Source organism: Canis lupus, chromosome 10, assembly GCF_003254725.2.
Source record: "Canis lupus dingo isolate Sandy chromosome 10, ASM325472v2, whole genome shotgun sequence".
In the NCBI taxonomy this organism is placed as follows: Eukaryota; Metazoa; Chordata; class Mammalia; order Carnivora; family Canidae; genus Canis; species Canis lupus.
The window spans coordinates 11,556,654-11,578,611 of NC_064252.1; the positions used below are offsets into that span (position 1 = coordinate 11,556,654).

A 21,958-nucleotide genomic window follows, 5' to 3' on the forward strand; every position below is an offset into this window, starting at 1 on the left:
CATGAAATATTATGTGCAGCCATAAAAAGACATTAAGAATGATACATGTTACAATATACGTAAACCCTGAAAACAACTGCTAAGTGTAAGAAGCTAGTCACAAAGGACCAATATTATATAATTTCATATATATGAAATGTCCAGAATAGGCAAATTCATAAATACAGAAAGTGAATTAGTAGTTTCCTAGGGTTGGGGAAAGATGGGAGGAAATGGAGTGACAGCTCATGAATATGGTGTTTCATTTTGAGATGATGAAAATGCTCCAAAATTGATTGTGGTGATGGTTGTAAAACTCTGAATATACTAAAAGACACTGGATTGTACACTTTAAATAAGTCAAGTGTATGGTATGTTTTTCTTTTGAAAAAGTTAAAGATGAAAATGTGAACTTCTATAGATTTAAGAAATATTTTCATTTTTCTTACATAAAGGTAAATTCACACCATTTCCTCTTCAATAACAGTTGCTTTGTTAATCCCTCCTCACCTTCTACCCTTACCCCTTTAAACGTCTTTTAGGTTTGCCCTTGTTGGTGTTGGATCTGAAGCATCCTCAAAAAAGTTAATGGATCTGTTGCCTAAAAGAGAACTTCATGGTCAGAATCCTGTTGTAACTCCATGCAATAAACAGTTCCTGAGTCAATTTGAAATGCAGTCCAGGAAAAGTAAGCAATCCCTCAGAGGCCTTTATTAAAAGATGTGCATTTTAAGCAATGTTGTTAGTATTTGTTAGATATTACACTGGAGAAGTCATCATGATACTTAGTTCATTGGAGAATCCATTTTAGAGAGTCCATCCTTTGAATTAAATCTGGTTTATGACTGTGGTCCTGTGTACTGAAAACCCATTTCCATTTTTCTCTACATGTCTCAGGCCCATATTATACAACAATTTGCAAGTTCTATAGCCCTGCCATTCTTGTCCTGTCATTCCCATCCTAGAGCAAGGAAGAAACTACATTCTAATCCTTAGATTGAAGGACAGTTATGTGGATGTGTGTTGTGGTGGGGAGAAACCACTGGTAACCAGAAAATACTCGTTGATTTTCTGCGTGGCACCAAGATCTTTCACCACTTGGTAAAGTGAATATAGAAAAGATTTGCCATTACACACTTAGGAATGCTGTCACTTAAGGAGATAAGGTAGATGATCATGTAATTAACAGAAATTCAAGTGGTTGTTTTTCTTATTAGCACATAAGACTTAAGTGAAGAATATGTTATAAGATTTAAATAATTTTTGCTTACCGAAATTCGTATTTCTGTTGGGAGAATTTCAGTCTTGGTTGCTGCAGAGTACTGGTATTTCAAAAGTAACTCATATTTACTCAGTGGAAATACACTTAAGTCTGGATATTTTGAGACTTCAAAAGAACTTAACTAGATGTGAACATTTTCTAACCAGTACTTCTCATGTAGTGTGGACAGACCTGAGGCATCTGCAATTTAGTATATAGCATACTTGAACTTTGAAATAGATGTTTCTAATAGCAGTGGTTACATTTCAGAGGACTATTTTAATAAATGCTATTTATGAGTATTTGGATGTTTGCAGCTACACAATCAGGACAAATGTCTGGGGAAGGTAAAGCTGGTCCTCCAGGAGGCAGTTCACGTGCAGCATTTCCACAAGGTGGTAGAGGACGGGGCCGTTTTCCAGGGGCTGTTCCCGGTGGGGACAGATTTCCTGGACCAGCAGGACCAGGAGGGCCACCCCCACCTTTTCCAGGTAAAATTTTTCTTAAATTACCATGGATAAAATGTGTCTACCTTAATACCTCTTTTCCTTTTCTCTCTTTTTCAAGTAATGCATTATTAATGTAACTTACTCTCCTTGTTATGCTATTTTTGGAATCCAGGAAATTTGATCAAGCATCTTGTTAAAGGAACTCGGCCTTTGTTCCTGGAAACTAGGATTCCATGGCATATGGGGCACAGCATAGAGGAAATACCCATTTTTGGCCTAAAAGGTCTTTATTTTTCTCCAAACTTGCTTGACTTATATATAGAATATTTACATCCGTCTTATTTTCTTACCTCTTAAAAAATCCTTTCAAGACCATTTTTCCTTGTTTCACTTTCTAGCTTGGCATCAGAGTAGAATATAAGGTGGGTGATTTCACTGTAAGAAATGTGTGTACGCTGAAAGATGGAAACTCTCTCTAAGCATTGTAATCTTCTTTATTAACGTTTTTTGTTTCAATAGTTTTTCTTAAGCATAAATTGAGCTAGTTACATTTGTAAAGATATGCTTCACTTTTGTAGTTGTTAGTGTAGCATTTACCATACGGGTTTCATTTAAAGAGAAAGAATCTTGGTCTGTGAGTTGTGCTTTAAAAGTATGATCTTGGCATACCGGTTGTAATCCCTTACTGAAGTGTTTTCTCTCTTTCTCTCCTCTCTCCTCTGTTCTGTAGCTGGACAGACTCCGCCACGTCCACCCTTGGGCCCTCCAGGCCCACCTGGTCCACCGGGTCCTCCACCTCCGGGTCAGGTTCTGCCTCCCCCTTTAGCTGGGCCTCCTAATCGAGGAGATCGCCCTCCACCACCAGTTCTTTTTCCTGGACAGCCTTTTGGGCAGCCTCCGCTGGGCCCGCTTCCTCCCGGCCCTCCACCTCCAGTTCCAGGCTACGGCCCCCCTCCTGGCCCACCACCTCCACAACAGGGACCACCTCCACCTCCAGGCCCCTTTCCACCTCGCCCACCCGGCCCTCTTGGGCCGCCCCTTACACTTGCTCCTCCTCCGCATCTTCCTGGACCACCTCCAGGTGCCCCACCACCAGCTCCACATGTGAACCCGGCTTTCTTTCCTCCACCGACTAACAGCGGCATGCCTACATCAGATAGCCGGGGCCCACCGCCAACAGATCCGTATGGCCGACCCCCACCCTATGACAGGGGTGACTATGGGCCTCCTGGGAGGTAAGTTAGTGTGTATTTAGGACCGTGGATTTGATTGGCAAAAGATATTCCATGTTCTCATCACTAAGGTTTTTGTTTGGCTGGTTTTTTAAATTATGACCTTTTCCCCAGATACTAAATTTTCTATATTGTTTTCTCTTGTTTGAAGAGGCAGTGTCATCTGATGAAAGACAAACAGCGTTGGGAATAAACTACCTCTGCCACTTAATAAAGACGCATGATTTAGAGCAAGTCACTAAATCCTAGGGATTCATTTCCATTATTTTTTAAGTTAAAAGAGGTTAATAAAGATAATTTAAATGAGCAAGTGGGATTCTTAAGCTACTTTTAAGATTTTAAAGTGAATCTCATTTACCATTGGTGATACTACACAGAGCACTAAAGTTTCTTCATTTTAAGAATTAGATCAGTTTATTATGTGAGTACTAATGATTATCTCATGGTGATTAGGAGTCCTGAGTGGCAAATTACTAACGTTTAATTAAAATGGGAACATTCGATAATTTACAAGTATATTTGGGTAGATAAAGGCCTATAAAACACAGTTTTTATGGAAATTAAAATAATGGTGATCCTTGGAGAAGAGCTAGGTGGAAATCACTGTTCAAGTAAGTGATCTCTTAGCCCCTTTCAAAAGTAATTTAAAAACTATCCATACTCGAAACATAATTTAGAGAGCTAGGTTTGTCATCTCTAAGAACTATTTGAATTTGCCCCCTTTAATTTCCTCTGAGTTTATATTTTTAAACTATCACTGTTAAACTACCTTGTATTTCATTTTGTCTGATAATGTCCTGAAGGAATGGATTTGAGAGTCTGCCTAATTCCATGCAATTGCACAGGCACATGGCAGTAAATTTGATGTTGTAAACAACGCCCATTAACCATTATCTGTTTGTAGAGGTTGCATCATTATAACTATTAAAAATACTGTTTAGGGGCGCCTGGGTGGCTCAGTTGGTTAAGCATCTGCCTTTGGCTCAGGTCATATCGTCAGGATCCTTGGTTTGAGCCCCATGTTGGGCTCCCTGCTCATTTGGGAGTCTGCTTCTCCCTTTACCATCTGCCTCCCTATCCCCTTGCTTGTGTGCGTGTTTTCTCACTCTCTTCTTCAAATAAATCTTTTTAAAAAAGAAAATACTGTTTCCTCTAGAAAACAGTTAAAACTGCTGAACTAGTAATAGTAAAACTTTTTGTGTTCAATTCCAGTGAGTGATTTCATATTATTAAGTGTTCACCTTTAGTATGTAAGAATGGGTTAGATGACTTAGTTTGTTTAAAATTTGAGTTTCATACCCTTTTCCTAACCTAATAGAATTTGTGCAGTATTAAATTTTCAAGAATGGGGAGGTGGTTATTAATGACTAATCTTTTTTTAAAAAATTAGAGAAAACTCATCTTACATGAGAACTTTTAAGGGTGATAGGATGGGCACAAGTCACATCATTTGGTTAAAAAACATGTATTTTGAACAACTTGTAATTTGCTCAGGATGTTTATAATTTGGGGAGTAATAGTAATACCTTAGAAGCATGTAAAAGATTAGATTAGCTATTTCCTCATTTCAATGAAATGAACTACTGCCTCCCTTAACTCAGTGTCCTAACTAGTAACTCAGATGGCAAAAAGCTTTCCTTTTCCTATACTGTACATGTACACTTTTTCTTTTTTAAGTACAGTTGACACAGTGTACATGTACAATTTTTAAAGTTGTCAAGCAGCTATAGAAAATTTTAGCATTTAATTCATTTTTTTCAACAGTTGTTTATACTTAATATCTTTTATTTGCCAGATGCTTTTCTGGAAATTCAGTGGCAAACAAGATGGTCTAAGATCTTGTCCCTGCCTGAAGTTCTATTAATTAATCAGACGTTTGTTATCCTTCTATTGTGAGTTGGGCCCTGTGCCTAAAGGATGATTGTAACCAGATTCCTTAATTGTATAGAGCTGTATTTTTTACTGTCAACGTTTAAAAGCATATATGTAAATGAAAGTTATAATAACAAGTAACTATCTTATATACATCAAAATAATTTATTATTTCTGTTTTTGGGTGCCTGAAGAATATTGTGCATATGTAAATACATTATTTCAGGCTTCCAGAAAGACAAGATTTCTAAGTTGCTACTTTATTTCAGCTGAAAGATGGTAGTGTAAGAGAATTTTGCTTAGACTTTTTCTCTTTATAGGATAAATAGTATGCTTCGCTCTGGGAAAGTAACTACTTGCTCTGAGGCACTTGTCAAAAGCAACTACTATGAATTGTTTTATACTGTTATGACTAACTTAGAAAATTTGTTGAGTACAATTTAAGGTTTATTTTTATTTTACAGGGAAATGGATACTGCAAGAACGCCATTGAGTGAAGCTGAGTTTGAAGAAATCATGAATAGAAATAGGGCAATCTCAAGCAGTGCTATTTCAAGAGCTGTATCTGATGCCAGTGCTGGTTTGTATATTTCTTCCTATATTAATATTTCTTATTTGTGTTATTAGAAAGGACCTAAAACTATGTGCAATCTTAAAGATTGGTCATTTACATTTAGTACTTACTATGTTCATATTCCCAAATCATACCTATATTTATTTAAAAGACATTGAAAGAAGCTATATGTCACAGTGTAATGAAAAGATCCATAATTTAAAATTTTTAAATGTAGATTTAAATTTTAGTCCTGACATTTAATGGCTTAAGTTTGATTCTTGTATTTACAAATAACTTGTCTTATACAGCTATAATAATAACAAATCATGCTAATTTAACGCATAAAGCTGTTTCCACATGGTGAAACACTAAAATTAAGACAGCTTCTGTAGTTATTTTAGTGCTCTTTTATAAAACACTTTATCACTCTTATCCCAAGTGGTTTGGTGGTATTTTGGAAATAATTTATTTGATTTTAACCCCTCTCCTTTCCCTCATAGGTGATTATGGGAGTGCTATTGAGACATTGGTAACTGCAATTTCTTTAATTAAACAATCCAAAGTATCTGCTGATGATCGTTGCAAAGTTCTTATTAGCTCTTTGCAAGATTGCCTTCATGGAATTGAATCCAAGTCTTATGGTTCTGGATCAAGGTAAAACTTTCCTGTCTCATGTCTTATTTAAAACTGTTACTTTTAGGGATCCCTGGGTGGTGCAGCGGTTTGGCGCCTGCCTTTGGCCCAGGGCGCGATCCTGGAGACCCGGGATCGAATCCCACGTCGGGCTCCCGGTGCATGGAGCCTGCTTCTCCCTCTGCCTGTGTCTCTGCCTCTCTCTCTATCTCTCTGTGACTATCATAAAAAAAATAAAAATAAATAAAAATAAAAAACTGTTACTTTTAAAATAACAAAAAATAATGTGTCTGGGACTTTAAAGTAGGACTTTGATTTTACTTATTACTGTTTATGCAACAGCTAGAATGTTTTTTGTTTTTGTTTTTGTTTTAAACATTGAATCAAATGCCAGGTGTTTGCTTGCTTCTAAAACCCTTCAAAGGTTTCTGGTTACTCTTAGAATAAGACTGTAAACATTGAGACACTGTATGATACCTTCCTGTCTTTCCAGCCTCATTGTGTACCTTACCCCTTGCTCACTATTCTCTTGTCACAGTGGTCTCCCTTCTCTTCCTCTTGATACATCAACACTTAATCACCTCACTGCCTTTATACTTGATATTCCTTCTGCTGGGAGTCCTTTTCCCTGGCTCTTCATATAGCTGTCTTCTTACTCTTCATGCCTCAACTCAACCTGACTTCTAGGAGAGGTCTTCTCCCAGGTTATTCTTTTTATTTCTTTCATAGTACACCATAATCTTTTTTTTTTTTTTTTTTTTTTTAAGATTTTATTTATTTATTTGAGGGGAGGGAGAGAAAGAGGGAAAGAATCCAAGGCAGACTCTGCGTTGGAGATCCTGACGCAGGGCATAATCTCATAATCCTTAGATCATGACCTAAGCCAAAACCAAGAGTTGGACCCTCCACTGATTGAGCCACTCAGCAGGCAACACTGTTCTTTATTATTATTGCACATTTCTTTTTTTTTTTTTTTTTTCACTAGAACATATGTTGAAAGATGGAAGGGGCCTTACCCGTCTTGTTCACAACAATATTTCTAATGACTAAACAGTGTTTTATTGTTGTTGTTGTTTTTTAAGATTTTATTTATTTATTCATGAGAGACACACACACAAAAGCAGAGACACAGGCAGAGAGAGAAGCAGGGTCTATGCAGGGACCCTGATGTGGGACTTGATCCCGGGTCTCCAGGATCACATCCTGGGACGAAGGCAGGCACTAAACTGCTGAGCCACCCAGGGATCCTCTAAACAATGTTTGGTACAGAATAGGTGCCAAATAAATATTTCTTTGAACAAAGGAATTAATGAATGATCTGTTATTTTCTAATTAGGTAATTCCTTTTTTTTTTAAAGCATTGTAGCTACCTTTGAAATTTTACATATATTTGAAAGGTAGTAGATCCTTAATCTCTACGAGATATTCATAGATCTGTCCTTAGTGTATTTTATCTGGTGTAGAGTATTCATTAAGATAAGGGAAAGGAGCTTTTCTTTGTCATGGTCCCCAATTTCCTAATGAGTACCTTTCTGACCCAGTGTAAATAAGAATCTCCATAGCTGAACAAAATTGTCATAGCTGAAGACCATACGTTTACATAGTCTCCTTTTTAGTTTTTTAAGCCCTACTTAATAAGAACTTCCTTGATCAAGGAGCTTAGCATCTAATGATGTTTGCTAAGTCTAGCTATCTGGTGCAAAAATACAAAATGGATATTTCATCTTACAGTTACTTCCTTATTGTGAATTTCAGAAAAGTATTTTAAGCAGTTTAGTTTGGTCAAATTACCTGTTTTTTTGATTTGTGTTTGAAAGCAGCTAAATGAGACATTGCTTTTTATTGAATAAAATGTGAATAGTATTGTAGTATTTTCTAGTGGTCATAAGTACTAAGTTTTGAACTTTGCTTCCCATCATGTCCCGCAGCTCTCCATCGCACACCCCTGTAGCTAGCAAACATACATATTATTGGAAAATTTCTTAAGGGAGTAGCACTCATGATTAATCATATTTGGGTTAGTTATAAAAGTAAAATTGATAACTTACACATAGGTTTACGAAACCTGTTAATGGGTGGTAATATTTATGTATTTTAAGTCTCATAATCTCATGAATTTTATGTCTGAAAAACTACTTTCTATACATTCTTTAGTTTGAAACAACATGTCCTTTGAAATTTTTTCTCTTTGACCTTTCTGTTTTTTGTTCAGTAAACACTACGTGTTTGTTTTAGGCTATTAGATGTAATAAGATGTATTGCCCCTGTGTGTCTGGTTCCCAGTTTGGGGGTGAATATTTTTAAAAATGGAACTTCTAGTTCATGCTTGTTAGATGAGTTGGTAAATCATTATTGGAAGTTCAGGATATCCTAAGTCTAAACTAGATTTGTAAAGAATTTTTTGCCTTAGGTACTTTTAAACACTGCTATCCACTTACAGAGAGCATTAATCCAGTAATTTCTTTTAGAAGACGTGAACGATCAAGAGAGAGGGACCATAGTAGATCACGAGAAAAGAGTCGGCGTCATAAATCCCGTAGTAGAGATCGTCATGATGATTATTATAGAGAGAGAAGCAGAGAACGAGAGAGACACCGGGATCGGGACCGAGACCGGGACCGAGAACGGGACCGAGAGCGCGAGTATCGTCATCGTTAGAAGAAGGTGGGTATTCCTTGTTCCGGTTATATTTAGCATATGTGTTATTAACAGTAATTATAACTCCAAGGCTATTGTTTATACAGTATATACCTACATTTTAAATGGTCCAACTACTTGTTCTGAATTAAATCTTCTGGAAACATCTGAGACAAATAACAGGTAAGTATTGACAGGTAAAAAAATTTGACGTTTTATCTTTGAATATTGTATTGTGGAGTTAAAACTTTTAGATTGTTAATGGTCTTAAGAAAGCAAGAAAATAATCAAGAGGACTCATGTCTACTTCTAAAATCTAAAAATTGGAATTGTCTTAATTGTATAGATAGTTTGCATGTAATTTAAAATACAAAATACAGGAAGTTAATTCGTATATATTTAAAAGTTAAATTGAAAGTTTCTTTCCTTGAACTCATTCTATCCCTAAAACTTAAAGAAAATGTAATAGTTTATAATATAGGAGGATGGTCTCAGCATTGAAAGAGCTTTTGTACTTAAAATGTTCTTTAGAAGACACTTTTCTTGGCATCTGCTTTTGTTTTAAAATAAAAGAAACCATATCCTTTAATTTGCAAAGAAGATGCGAAACTTAATTAAAATGGGTTTAGGGTTTTCCATATCTAAGAATTTTAAATTGTATCAGATCATGCACCCCAGGTTAGAATAACCTTGAAATAATTTTCTTTGATGTTTCATTCATAAACCATAATCATTGTGTCTTTTTTTCTGTATTTTAAAACTATTTCTTGTGTACATTTTTCATAAAGCGGGAAGTTGTCTGTTTATACTTCATTTTCACGTGTAATTTTATTTTTATATTTGTGAACAGCATTTATTCATGTGAAAAGTAGGGGGAGGGCACTGTGAGGCTTGTGCATGTGACACAACGGTTATTCTGTGAACAAGTAATTTTTCTTTATGTGTTGGTGGCATATCCAAAGTAAATTAGGCTAAAATAAACCCCTTATAGGTAACCATTCTTTACACAGTTATTTTCCATAATTGTGGGAAACACTAAAAATTTAGTCATGATAATTGTTAGTATTTAAATTTTTATGGGCAAAATCAGAGACTATCAAGTGTATGCAATTCTTTGACAGAATAGCAGTTTCTTTAACTAATAGATATATTTTAGCAAATGAGATCCTTATTGAATAATGCTATTTATAAAACAAGCATGTAAATCTGATTTTTATGGTAGATTAGCTATTACATTATTGACAGTTTTATGGGCTTTTTGAAGTGAAAAGGCCAGTTTTAATACTTCCCTAGCATTTCAAATATGCATCTTAAATATTTATGAAAACTTTAGCTTTAAAAGCTATTTTTGTATTGTAGAACTTAATATAAATCTCAAACATTTCTTTAGTATGAAGCAAAACATCTTTCGCTTTAAAGCTGAGCTTATTGAAATTAATTCCGCTCTTGGATATGAGTAAGGATTAAATGTGTCATGTAAATCTAAATGCTAAATTTTAAAGATGTAGTTTTTTTCCCCTTGGGTTGACTAGATCATAATCCCATTTTATGAAAAAAAATTCTCCGTCTCCGTCAGTTGCTTAAGGTGAATTATGACCAACATATTACTTGAAATGTTTAACTATATCAGCCATTTCATTTATAGTAAGGTACAAGTCCTTTAAGTTACGTTTTTATGTAGACTTCGCCAGTTATCAACAAGCTGCTAATTACTGAAGGCATGATAATTAAGCTTCCATACATTTTTAATCATTTCCAAATTTGGATGTGCCCCATCAAGGGGCTTCTGAACCAGATAATGAGTTTCTTCTTGGTTTTAGTTAAACTAGCATAGTTAGCCAACTCCTTTTCAAACTCCTTGAAAAGTCCATTGTTAATTTTAAATACTTTGAATTAACTAACATTACATTCCAGTAATGGGTACACCTAACTGTATCATGGCTTGAGTTTCATTACATTCAGACATTAACTATGAATTCCTAACTTGCAAACTATTGTTGGCTTTTTTTTCTTAATCACTGATGTGTACCATACCAAAATTCCCATGTTTTGTTTGTACATTAATCAGAATTGAGTTGTAATATTGTTATGTGCCTTCATCCAAGCAAAATTTTACATAAGCATTCCTAGGGCAAAAAATTCTGTTATCCTGGAATATTGTACCTTTGCTATACCAAACAGTATTTATTGCGGTTGTAGATGTGACTTTATAGGGGTGGGGGCTAGGATCAAATATATTCGAGTGAAAAACTTTTAAACAAACTATCTGCACATTTAATTATTATCATAATAGGGTCTGTTGACCTTTTTAGAAGTTTTAAAATATGAGTCCTTTTGAGCTTTCATGTACATTTTAAGTGGACTAATGGAATACAAATAACTTGGAAGCTAACGTGAATGTCAGTAAGCGTGTATATAAAAAAAATACTGTAATTTACTATTAAAGTGATAAATGGCTAAAAGGGCAAGTTCTTAATTTAACTGGAAACTTAATGATGTTGGCAAGCTGTTAATGTCTGTCCCATCTTAATTTTTTTTGTGTTTGAACTGTTGGTAATGTTAATTGCATTCTCTCATTTAAAATATGTATTAATTTTTCTAAAAGCATTTAGTATTTAAGTTCAAGTAGGTAATATTTTAATGGGAATATCAGTATTGTAAATTTTCAGTATGTACATACATTGTATTTCATATTCTGTAATTTCTGCCTCCATTCTCAGACCACTCTGAGCAAAACAAAAGTAGTTCAGTGTTTTAAGATTGTACACTTCTTACAGAAATAATTTTACTGTCACAGTTATTTTCTTTTAGATTGCATTCCTCTTACTACTTGTTTAAACCAATGCTCCACAGCAAATTTGTTACTCAGTTTTTCTTTGTATACAAAGAGTAATGAATCCGAATTACTTTTTAAATACTCTTCATTCATGCTTTTCCTCTCCCTGAAATACAAGGTTTTGCATATTTTCAAATCATTGTCCATTTCTCTGATAAAATTTTTAAGCATATTTTATGGAATATGTATTAAATAAGTATGCTTCTTTGTAAGACTTCTTTTACCATAGATCAAAATCTTAGGTTGTGTTGTTACTGCATAAGATTTAGGGTGGTTTGCACTCTTTAGTTTTTCATTAATTTGGGAAGAACAAAAAAAGGCAAAAGAATAAAAAGTTCTTTTTTTACATGCTAAGATATTTCATCTCCTTAAGATATAGTGTCACTTTGGGGCCAATGTGAAAATTAAGTTCTCTTAATTTTCCACTGAATAGATACTATGATACTCATGGTGGTGATATTTAAAAAATTATTTCTACAACTCTTAAGTCATCTGAGATCTGCCTCATATTATCCGGCCTTGTGTTTGTCTTTTCCCATATATCTTAACTGCTGTGCTTCATCTGAATATGCTAGCTCTCACTTCTTTTGCTCTCACTTCTTCTAGGTTTCCTTTTAATATTTGTAAAACCTGACTACACAGCTCTCTTAAGTGACAGGAGGGTAGGAAGTAATCCCTTGTATGGATGTATAGTGTGTTTTTTGCTCACTGTGGTTTAAGAATGGGTTTTGTTTACAAATGATTAATGTTCCCTGTTAAAAGAAAATTCAGTGCCAATGTGAGTCACCTTGCTCTCACCTTCATCTCAGTGTGAAATTTACTATCATTGTTTTAGTTTGTAAATTAGATCATTTTGAATAAGTAATGTTTTGAATGAGTAGTTAGCATTGTTTTAAAGAAAACCTAATAACCAAAAGGGGGTAAGTGTGCCATATGTGCTATCCAAATTTACTAATTTGCCTTCTGTGGTAGCATGTTCTAATCCTCACAGGAAATTCTAAGTCACATTAAACAGCTTATTTTGAAATGTCCATTTTGTGAAATTTGGGGGGCAAATAAGAGTTTTCCTTGACTATGGTGAAGTTTATTTCGATAGTAACCTGCCTAGAGCAACCATCTTGTATATGTGTTTTATTAGTGTAATGAAAGACTAGTTAAAATGAGGTAAGGTAAGTACTATGTCCACAGGTAGAAAGAAGGAAATAACAAATGTTGTGGTAGTAAAGGAATTTTTGTAAATATCTACAGTAAACAATATTTTCTGTACTATGTTTTAGTCAGCACAAGAAGGAATTTTGATTTTATAAGAGTTGGCTTATATTCAGAATCTTATTTCTTGTCTACTCCATCCCCATTCCTCTCATTAAGGAGAAATTTTCAGAAAAGAGAAAAGTGAGTTTTATTTCACTGAATTAATAGATGCACATCTCTAAAAGCATATTAGAATTCTTTCAATTCAGTATTAATTCAGTTAATTCTTTTAATTCAATATTAATGTGAAAATCTATGAAAGACCCATATCATATATATATATTTGAATCTTACTGGAAAGGTGAATTGGCCATGAGCTTAGAAATACTGATGCTAACAAATTTACTTTGAAGTTTCTAACAGAAACGCTCGTAATTTGAGTTGTTACTATTGGCTTGATCTTACATTATCTCAAGATAGAGGTGCTTCTCTGTATTGAAATTTTACTTAGTACTTTATAGGCTTCATTAAAGAGCTGTAGATTTCATTTGTCTTAGTTTTTTTTAAACAAGCTTTTACATAGATCTTCCTTATATAACTGATAGCTAAAACAAGTAATTGTGTGACTTTGACATTAACATATTTGACTAAATGGTATTCTGAAAACATGAGCATTGAATGTATTTGTCACTTTTAAGCTTTTTTGATATCTTTGTTTATGTAGATGTCTACCTAGAAATTTGAGAGTATAATATGGGATTGGATTTTTGGAAATGGGTTGTATTGCCTTCAAATTTGCTTCCGTTTGAGATTGTAAAATTTGTATTTCCCAATGGATAAATGTAAAGTGTTTAGAAATAGAAATAAAACCTGTCAGACTACCCCCAGATTTTATGTCTATATGGTGAAAATGAGAGAGTTATTAATAGTAAAGACCTATGAAGTATAATCAAGCAAAAGATGAGTGCGTTTTCCTGCATAAAGATGTGTATTATAATTTTACAAACAGCATTCTCTACAGAAAAAGTAGTAAAATTCTCCTTTGGAGTAATGAATAAGTTGCAGTGTATGCCATATGTTTTTTGGAAGGATTGGGTATTTTTGTTTTGCTCACTGTGACTTTAAACAATTTTTCCCTCTTTAATGACCAGATCTCTCTTTATCTCTCACATCACAACAAAAATTTTAGGGAGATAACATACTTTTGCAGTAAAGCTTAGGAATTTCCAGTAGTGCATCTTTTCAGGTTAGAACATATTCCTTATCTTTATTTAATACTTTAATACCAGGTTTTAGATATGTTGCAAGGAATAAAAATAAAACCTATGAAAGCTGTCTTTCTAGATTTTTTTTTTCATGAAGTAATTCTGCCTAAAGCTTCATCAACATAAGATAAAGGTACAATAAAAGGTAACATTAGAAATGGCTTAAGTATCTCATTGAAAAATACAGGCAAATAGAACTATTTAAAAGAGACAGTTCGGGATTATAACATTTGGGGCTTTGGAGGGGTTTTATTTTGCAGTTGTAAAATTTGGGTTTTTATTGCTAGGTAACATGAATGCGTATGTGTATTGATACACTTAAGTTGCTTACAGCCTAGTAGGGGAGGAAGGAACATAAAATAGAACGTTCAAAGTTGTGACACTATTAATGACTCTTAAGTATGAAGCAGAAAGTATTTTCCGATTACTTATATGGCAAGAATATCACTAAATATTGTGCCCTTTACCTCTTACTACATCATCATATTGAAATGCTCTCTTGGAATTTATTTTAAATATGGTGTTTCAGTCATCAGTTACATGCAAGTTAATTGAATGTTTCTTTTGTGAACCTCTGCTTGAAGTTTGCATATTTTTGTATTCTTGAAAATTTAGTTTATCAAATTTACTGGTTTTTTTTTCTTTATGTGAGTTTTCAATGAAATTTATCATTGTAGATTCTTATTTTAGCTTGTTTTTGGTTAGCTTCTATATTACGTTAGTTATTTCAATATAGGTGGAATAGAGTAAAAGTAAAGTAAATGTTTTAAACTTGTATTATGTCTAAAGATTTGTATGTGGATGTCATATTTATTTAAATGTGCATACTGAGCTATATATTTATAAATTTTATTTATGCATTTTGTAACATGAAACAATTTGATTTATAACATTTGCAGAAGTTCCTGTATGCTGTCAAATAAATACAACTAATTTGTAAAATAGTTTATTGCATTTTATATTCAGTTCACATTTAATTGTTAATGAGTTCTTTAGAATTGATATGTGGGTGAATGAAAAATATTTACATTAAAATCATTCAAGCATTTTTCCATTTATTTTTGTAGTATGCATACTTTAGAAAATGACTTATAAATGTTTCCATCATCACAGAAACAGCAGCTGCCATATTTTCATTTGTTTCAGTTACATAAAGCCATAAAAACAGAAGAATGAAATCAGAATGTCTCACTTTTAATCAGTACATAAATTTTGGGAGCATTTCTCCACCATAAAGGCAGCTACTGTTTCAGTTAATGCTTATTGTGTTAGAATACGTAACAGTGAAGTAGATGCACGACTTGTGTATGTATAGTTAAGCCAGCGTTTTTCTGTGTATTATGGGGAATAGCAAAATCTACATCACAAATTTTGACACATTACAGCTGAAGGAAGAGGAACACCTTCCAAGACAAAACAGTCTTCATGGGGGAAAAATGACGCTTGTCCAGCAGTTTGCTTCTTGTGATTGAACTGAACCTGTAAGGATTCATGGATAAAATGAACAGGAATAGATCTGAATAAAGCAAATCTGCATAAATGGTAACCAGTAGCTCTACTTTATTTTTTATGTTGCTTAACTGTTTTATTTGAAGGAAACCTGTGTGATTTAAAAAGTTATAGCTTTTGCAACTTTATTACTGGTTATATACATTTGGCCATTATAATGTGCAAGCAATTGGAAAAAAACCGTCAAGTAAATGCTTGTTTTTATAGTAGTTTGTTCTTGTTAAAAATGTTCATATGATAATGTCTGTAAACAGCACCACTTTGATTACAATAGATGTAGTGTTGTAATAAACTGTTTAATGGGGCTGATGTGTAAAGCTGTTCAAGTTATTTGATGTTTACACCTCAGGGAAAGTCTTGTGTTCAGCAATATCTAAAGATAATGTTACTATGACATTTATACTGTCCTTTAAAAAAGCATTGCAATAGCGTTTTTGGATATGCACCAATCTAATCTTGCGTTCAGTGAATTAAACATACTAATTAAGTGTCTCTTGCCCTTGATTTTGATATTAGAATAGGTGATTACATGGATATTTAATATTTCTATATTCTGCTTTTCTAGCTGTTTTTACCTAGTTAGCTTGTGATTTTGCTGAATGGTATGTAAACTTGTAAAATTTCACAGACATAGCAATCCAGTCAATGTGTTAGGGGTCAAAAAAAATTTTGTGGTTTTAACATTTGAGTAAAAACCCATACGTTATTTGCTACAGTAATGCAGCTTAATTACAACAGATGTACTGAAACGCTTAATTGTAAACTGCTAGCATTGAAGAAATATTTTGACAATTCTGATTTGATGCGGCAGTTATTTGCTGTTTTATATTAATAGTGCTTATGGTTTATTTTTGAAGCCATAGGCAATGTAAATACAGCCGTGCAGCAGACAAATGTGAGTAAGGAGAGCATTAGTTTTATTTTCTGGTTACTATAGATTTCAGAAGGGCGTGATGCTTACTAATACCGAGTTGTTTTCTCCTGTATGTGTAATGGGTGATTATAGGTGTACCCTGTCACCACAGTTTAAGGAATCTTGTGTGTATTCATGCAACCTTTTGATTCATGCTAGAGTTACTTACTAATCAAAGATTTTTTTCAAATCTGCCTTGCATATAGGCCGACATTTAAAAAACTTGGCTAGCATGTGTTCTTAATTGCAAAATTAGCATAGGCAGAGTGTCAACTTGATTAGATACTTTTATAGGAAGGTCCTTCCGAATCACTACTTCAGAAATTTGAGTTGAAATCCTAAGCAAGTTAATTTGTTTTTAAGATTTGATTATCTTTAAGAGATCTGGTAATACACGTTGGTTTTTTTTTTTTTTTAATACAGCCAAATTTTAGGGCAATGCTTTAAGTATTTAGGTACCCTAAATATTATGTCATGTGCAACTTGTAGAAGCCCTCCAAAGATTTGCACTGCAGCTCTTCACTTTCCTTTTGTCCGCTATCACGCTAGTTCTTACAAAATTAGCTGTTTCAAATTATTTATATTCTTGCTAGTTTTATTTTAAAACATTTTATGATTAGAGTACTTGTGCATGGGATCACTGGTGTTTATCAGAACTGTTTGCTCTCAAATTTTTCAAGTGTTCTATCTTGTTGAAAATGCAGTTGCCTTTTTTTTTTAACATTATTTGAGAGTTGTATCAAAATCGGTTTTCTTGTTTTGTGTATAGGTATTGTTTTGTCATTCCTTAGCTTTTTTTATATTTTAATTCTAATGCCCTAATGTGAAGAAGTATGGACATAAATATATTACAAGGGAAATTAGTTAATAGTTTAAAAAGGTAAGTAAATGTCCATGAGAATAAGATACTCTGAGAGTTTTAAAATGGAATTCTAAAAATCTAACTGCTTGAACTTGAGATGAAACTGGAAATTTTGTGCTAATTAAATCCTTCATTTACTTTTTTGTTTTTTATCAGTGGAACCCTTTAATTGCTTATTCTATATCACTACGTGGCTGATCTCATTACGTGACTTTTGTTGCAGACAATGTGAGTGTACTAGAATTGTTTGCTGTTAGTCCGTTATTTTTAAGTGTTGTCAGAAGGAAATAACTTTTTGGTTTGACCCATTTTTAGTCTTCTATCTGATAACACATGAATGTATAGCAGTAAAGGTGAAAATTGCAAGCCTTGTTTAATTCTTCATATCCCTGTGTTGTTTATGAGCTAATGTTATTTGAAAACTCTTTCTTTCTTTTTTTTTTTAACGTGTAAAAACAATCCAAAGAGAGAAATCATTACATAGACACCAAAAAAAAAAAAAAAAAGACAGAGAAAGAGAGTTTCAGAGACCTTTTCATTTCTTCTTCTTCTTAATAATTGTAGTGACATGAAAACAACTTTGAGTTTTAACTTTAAGCCATAGGCATTTATTAGTGCTCTGCGATCACATTCCTTTCAGCCGTAGTTATGAATGAGTGATACAGCACCTCAGTGGTATTGCTTCTGAAGCAACATTTTGAATCAGATGTGCTACTTTTAGCTAAAGGACACATGTTTTGGAAGGGATATTCCAGTGTAAGTTTGGAAGTGTTTATTTTGTCAGTTTTCATAAGCAAGATTTGTAGTAAGTTGCAGTGGCTGTTGATCATAGTTTAGCCCATTTAATGGCCCTTTTACTCAGAATATTCTTAAGCAGTTAACTACAATTTGGAGTTCACAGATAACTTATGGATTGTAGCTTAAGGTGTTATTTTCATTTAATTCTCCTGTGGAGAATACTGCTTTGTTTTTTACTAGTTTAAGGTCAGTTCTTTAAATAAACAACAGGATTTTAATGAATGTTGTATAACATTTTATAGTGAAAGGGGGAAATTGTTGGAAGGGTAAAGACTTTCTCTTTCCCTTATGTATTTAAATGTGCCAATAACCTAAATACATACTGTTTTATACAATGAAATGCTACTATGAGACTTTCTGTTGGAGTTCTCTCAACATTTTGGTTTTCATACCTGAATGATCATTGCATTTTCTGTATTTTATAAGATGGCTCCAATTTTGTGTTTTAAGCTTCAGCCTGTTATTTTAAGAGGAAGTTTATGTTCTGATTCCTTACTAGAATACAGTATTGAGAGTCTTACTGTTTTACAGATAACTGCCTTTTAAATTTTATTCATTAAGTTCATTTGCATCCCATAGCCGTCTGTAAATGTTTCCTGCAGTTGTATGTACTTAAATGCACGCTTATCCATTGTACATAACTAGACATTTTTTGTGCTAAAATATATTAAGTGGGATTTTTGTAGCAAAGCATTCTATTTTTCTGTTCTTACTCTGTGTGTGTTGTTGTTGTTTTTTTACATTAACCTTCAGTTTAAACACTGGAGTATTTATTTCATTTTTTTTAGCAACTTGACTCTTAGAAGCCTTAGACTAATTTTTTAATAAATATTCAACCAAAAATTATAAATTTCTTAAGATGTGGCCTTACATATAGCATTCCTTGTGTTTGTAATGTGAGATTTTTTGATTAGAGAAATCAAAAGATTCTGGATTAAAGTTTCATTGTAAGTTGAAATAGAAAATATGTTAAAATGTCTAGGCTTCTGGGAGGAAGTTCTTACACTCTTCTTTCTTTGCATTAGAAAGAAGCAATATGAATTTTTACAAATATTCAGGCAATTGTATCCAGTTTAGATTGATTTAGGTTTGTCTTAACCAATGTTTCTTTAAAATTTCAGGTTGTTGGCATTCACTCTGAGTATGCAGCTACTGTGGTTTTTGTATGGGACATATAAACACTTTGTTAGGTGTAGACAGACTTTAATGTTTCAGAGACTTCCTGCTCTATTAACATATTGTAATAGGAGTCTTAAAATATTAGGTAGAATTTAATTGAAGTCACACAAATCTTGAAATGGTATCAGCAAATAGTAAATACTACAGAAAGTCTTTCATGCACGAGCATCCTAAAATTCTGCCATGGGTGTAAATGTTTTGCATTAATTTCATAATTGAACAGATAGACCCTGCATTTAGTAAAAACATTTCATTTTGAAGATGTGTTCTTTTTGTCACACTGTTACTGCATAACACTTCGCAGCATTTTGTAAGTTAAATTATTTTAAAATACAATGGTAAATTCATGTTTATTTTTTTACTTTGAAAATTGTAGTACTCAGGTGGTATTTAATGGGAAAGGATCCTTGGGGTAAATCATAATGTATTCTAAGGAATGCATCTATAACATTGACGACTTTAGCCTTAAAAAAAAGGTCTATTCTTACTCTTCTTCCTCTTCATCCCATGGTATATTAGCAAAGTAGTTTACAGCCTTGTACAGCCTTACAAAGTTGTTTTACAATTTTTAATGGAAAGCCCTTAACAACAACAACAAAAAATTGTATCATATTACCAGTATCCATGAATTGACTGAATCACGGTTTGTAAATAATTTGTCTAATACCAGAAGGCCAAAGAAAGTCTTAAAATTTTAGCTATTGACTCTGGTGACTTCACAATAAGATTTCTGTGCAAAAGGTAAGGTGATATTTGATCAAATAGACATCTTTTTGGTGTCCGTGAGAACTAGCTTCCATATTAGCTTCTTTAAAAAGCTCATTCCATTTTATTAAAATGTTTGTAATTGCAATTTTGTGTTTAATGTTTACTTTCTGTCTTTTCTTTCTTTAGCATTTAGGTGACTGTTCAGCAGTTTGCTATATGGCCATTGTTGGCCCTAAACTGCACTAGTAACAAGCATGGTATTTATCTTGTATTGAAAAATAAAACAGTTTTGATAATACTTTACAGTTTGTCCTTTTTATTTGGTTCATAATTTAACCATTGTGTATGGTTTGAATAATTCGTATCCATTGGCAATATACAGTATAACAGATTGGGTTGTTACACTACAGTGTTTTGTATTTTGTCTTTAAGCCAGCCTAAAGTGGTAATTTTCTTCTGTATTGACATTTTCGTGGTCTTGAAGGAAGATTATACCTAGCTAAAATTAGGCTTTAGAAACATAAAACAGTTCTAGGCTGTTTTATTCTCAAACCTAAGATTCAGCAAACATTAGTTTTAGGAGATTATTTACCTTGTTAGACTTGAATCAAGTAAAAAATGTTTCTAGATTACAGCAAAAATATTTCACCAGCTAGCTTAGAAACCACATAGAGTACTTTTAAAACAGTAACAAGTTACGATTTCAGTACAGATTTGTATGCCAGATATAATCAGGTCCAAGATTCTCACCAATAGGCTTCAGAGTGTGGTGAAAGTGACAAGTCTATATGCAGTAAAAACCATATAAGAAATAGTAAGTTACCATTTCTAGGATCCTTTCCACTGCCCCATTAAAATTGTGGTTCAGGTTTTGTTAGTTTCCCTATTACTCTGTTACATGTTTACATTTTGAAGATTACATTCATTGATCCTCCTTTCCCTGAGTTCCTTGAGACTTTTACTGGAGAGTATTTGAAATAAAGATTATCAGGAACATTTTTTTTTTAACCAGATGCAACACAAGACTCCGTAGCAATCAATCAAGGCCTGATTCGGTGGAAGATGGACTTTTTTTTTTTTTTTTAATAAGGAATTGATTGGGCAGCCTGGGTGGCTCAGGGTTTTTGTGCCGTCTTCAGCCCAGGGCATGATCCTGGAGACTCGGGATCGAGTCCCACATCGGGCTCCCTGCACAGAGCCTGCTTCTCCCTCTGCCTGTGTCTCTGCCTCTCTCTCTGTGTGTGTCTCTCATGAATAAATAAATAAAATCTTAAAGAATTGGTAGACAATTTACCTGATTTTATTACCTATAACTATTACCATGAAACAAGAAATGTTATTAGAAATGGTTTCCAATGCTTCTTGTTTTCATCTTGTCTCCCTTTTATCTTTCACTAACAAAACTGTTGAATTTTTGTTATGTCCGTTCCCATCAGATGCTGTTGTCTGTGCCCAATGAGGGATAAATATACATTATCTTAACTTTCAAAAATGTATATTCAGCTTTATGGGAAAACTTTAGGAATTAGTTTTTAATGATAGCACTGAGACCTGAAGAACAAATAAGCCGTGCGTGGTAAAGAGGGAAAGGAGGTACCTTCTAGTGAAAGACCTTTGCACTAAAGGGCTTTTGTGTCAGGAGGGAGTGTATTAGTAGGAATTGGAAGAATGCTAATTCAGCTACAGTGGGAAGTGAAAAACAGTGGCCTTTGTTTGGGTTTCAAGAAAAAGGCAAAAAACAAGACTGTGGGGTTTATAAATCACATTAAAGATTGCCCCAAGAATAATGTGGAATCCTCGAAGGGTGTGAAGTGTCAAAACTTTTTGGGTATAAGATCAAATCAGGAAAAGAATAGGGTAAACCAGTGAAACTATAGTAGAAGTCTTCAACTACAGGGAGATAGGATCATAGACATAGAAAAGTTGATTTAATGAAAGACTTAAGAAACTAAACTGATAATACTTAACTGGATGTTTGGATATGATAGAGTAGGATGGCTTTTAGAGCTTATGTAATGGTATATACCATTGCCCAAGTCAGGAAGTTTGGAAAAAGCTGTGGAGATAATATGAATCTT

General features: G+C 33.5%; 1 protein-coding gene across 5 annotated transcripts in view; it reads left to right on the plus strand.

Moving 5' to 3' along the window:
• Positions 1-20,178, plus strand: part of CPSF6 (cleavage and polyadenylation specific factor 6) — a 36,132-nt gene extending 15,954 nt beyond the window's left edge. For 2 of the 5 annotated variants that reach the window (XM_035721719.2, XM_025476635.3), the window contains exons 4-11: positions 522-667; positions 1,558-1,731; positions 1,862-1,972; positions 2,420-2,924; positions 5,258-5,373; positions 5,850-6,003; positions 8,451-8,646; positions 15,297-20,178. In XM_035721719.2, the coding sequence (XP_035577612.1) occupies positions 522-667; positions 1,558-1,731; positions 1,862-1,972; positions 2,420-2,924; positions 5,258-5,373; positions 5,850-6,003; positions 8,451-8,640 (1,396 nt within the window). In that variant the 3' untranslated portion in view covers positions 8,641-8,646; positions 15,297-20,178. The remainder of the gene's footprint in view (positions 1-521; positions 668-1,557; positions 1,732-1,861; positions 1,973-2,419; positions 2,925-5,257; positions 5,374-5,849; positions 6,004-8,450; positions 8,647-15,296) is intronic. The other 3 variants (XM_025476636.3, XM_025476637.3, XM_025476638.3) reach the window with 3 other exon arrangements.
• Positions 20,179-21,958: the final 1,780 nt, after the last annotated feature.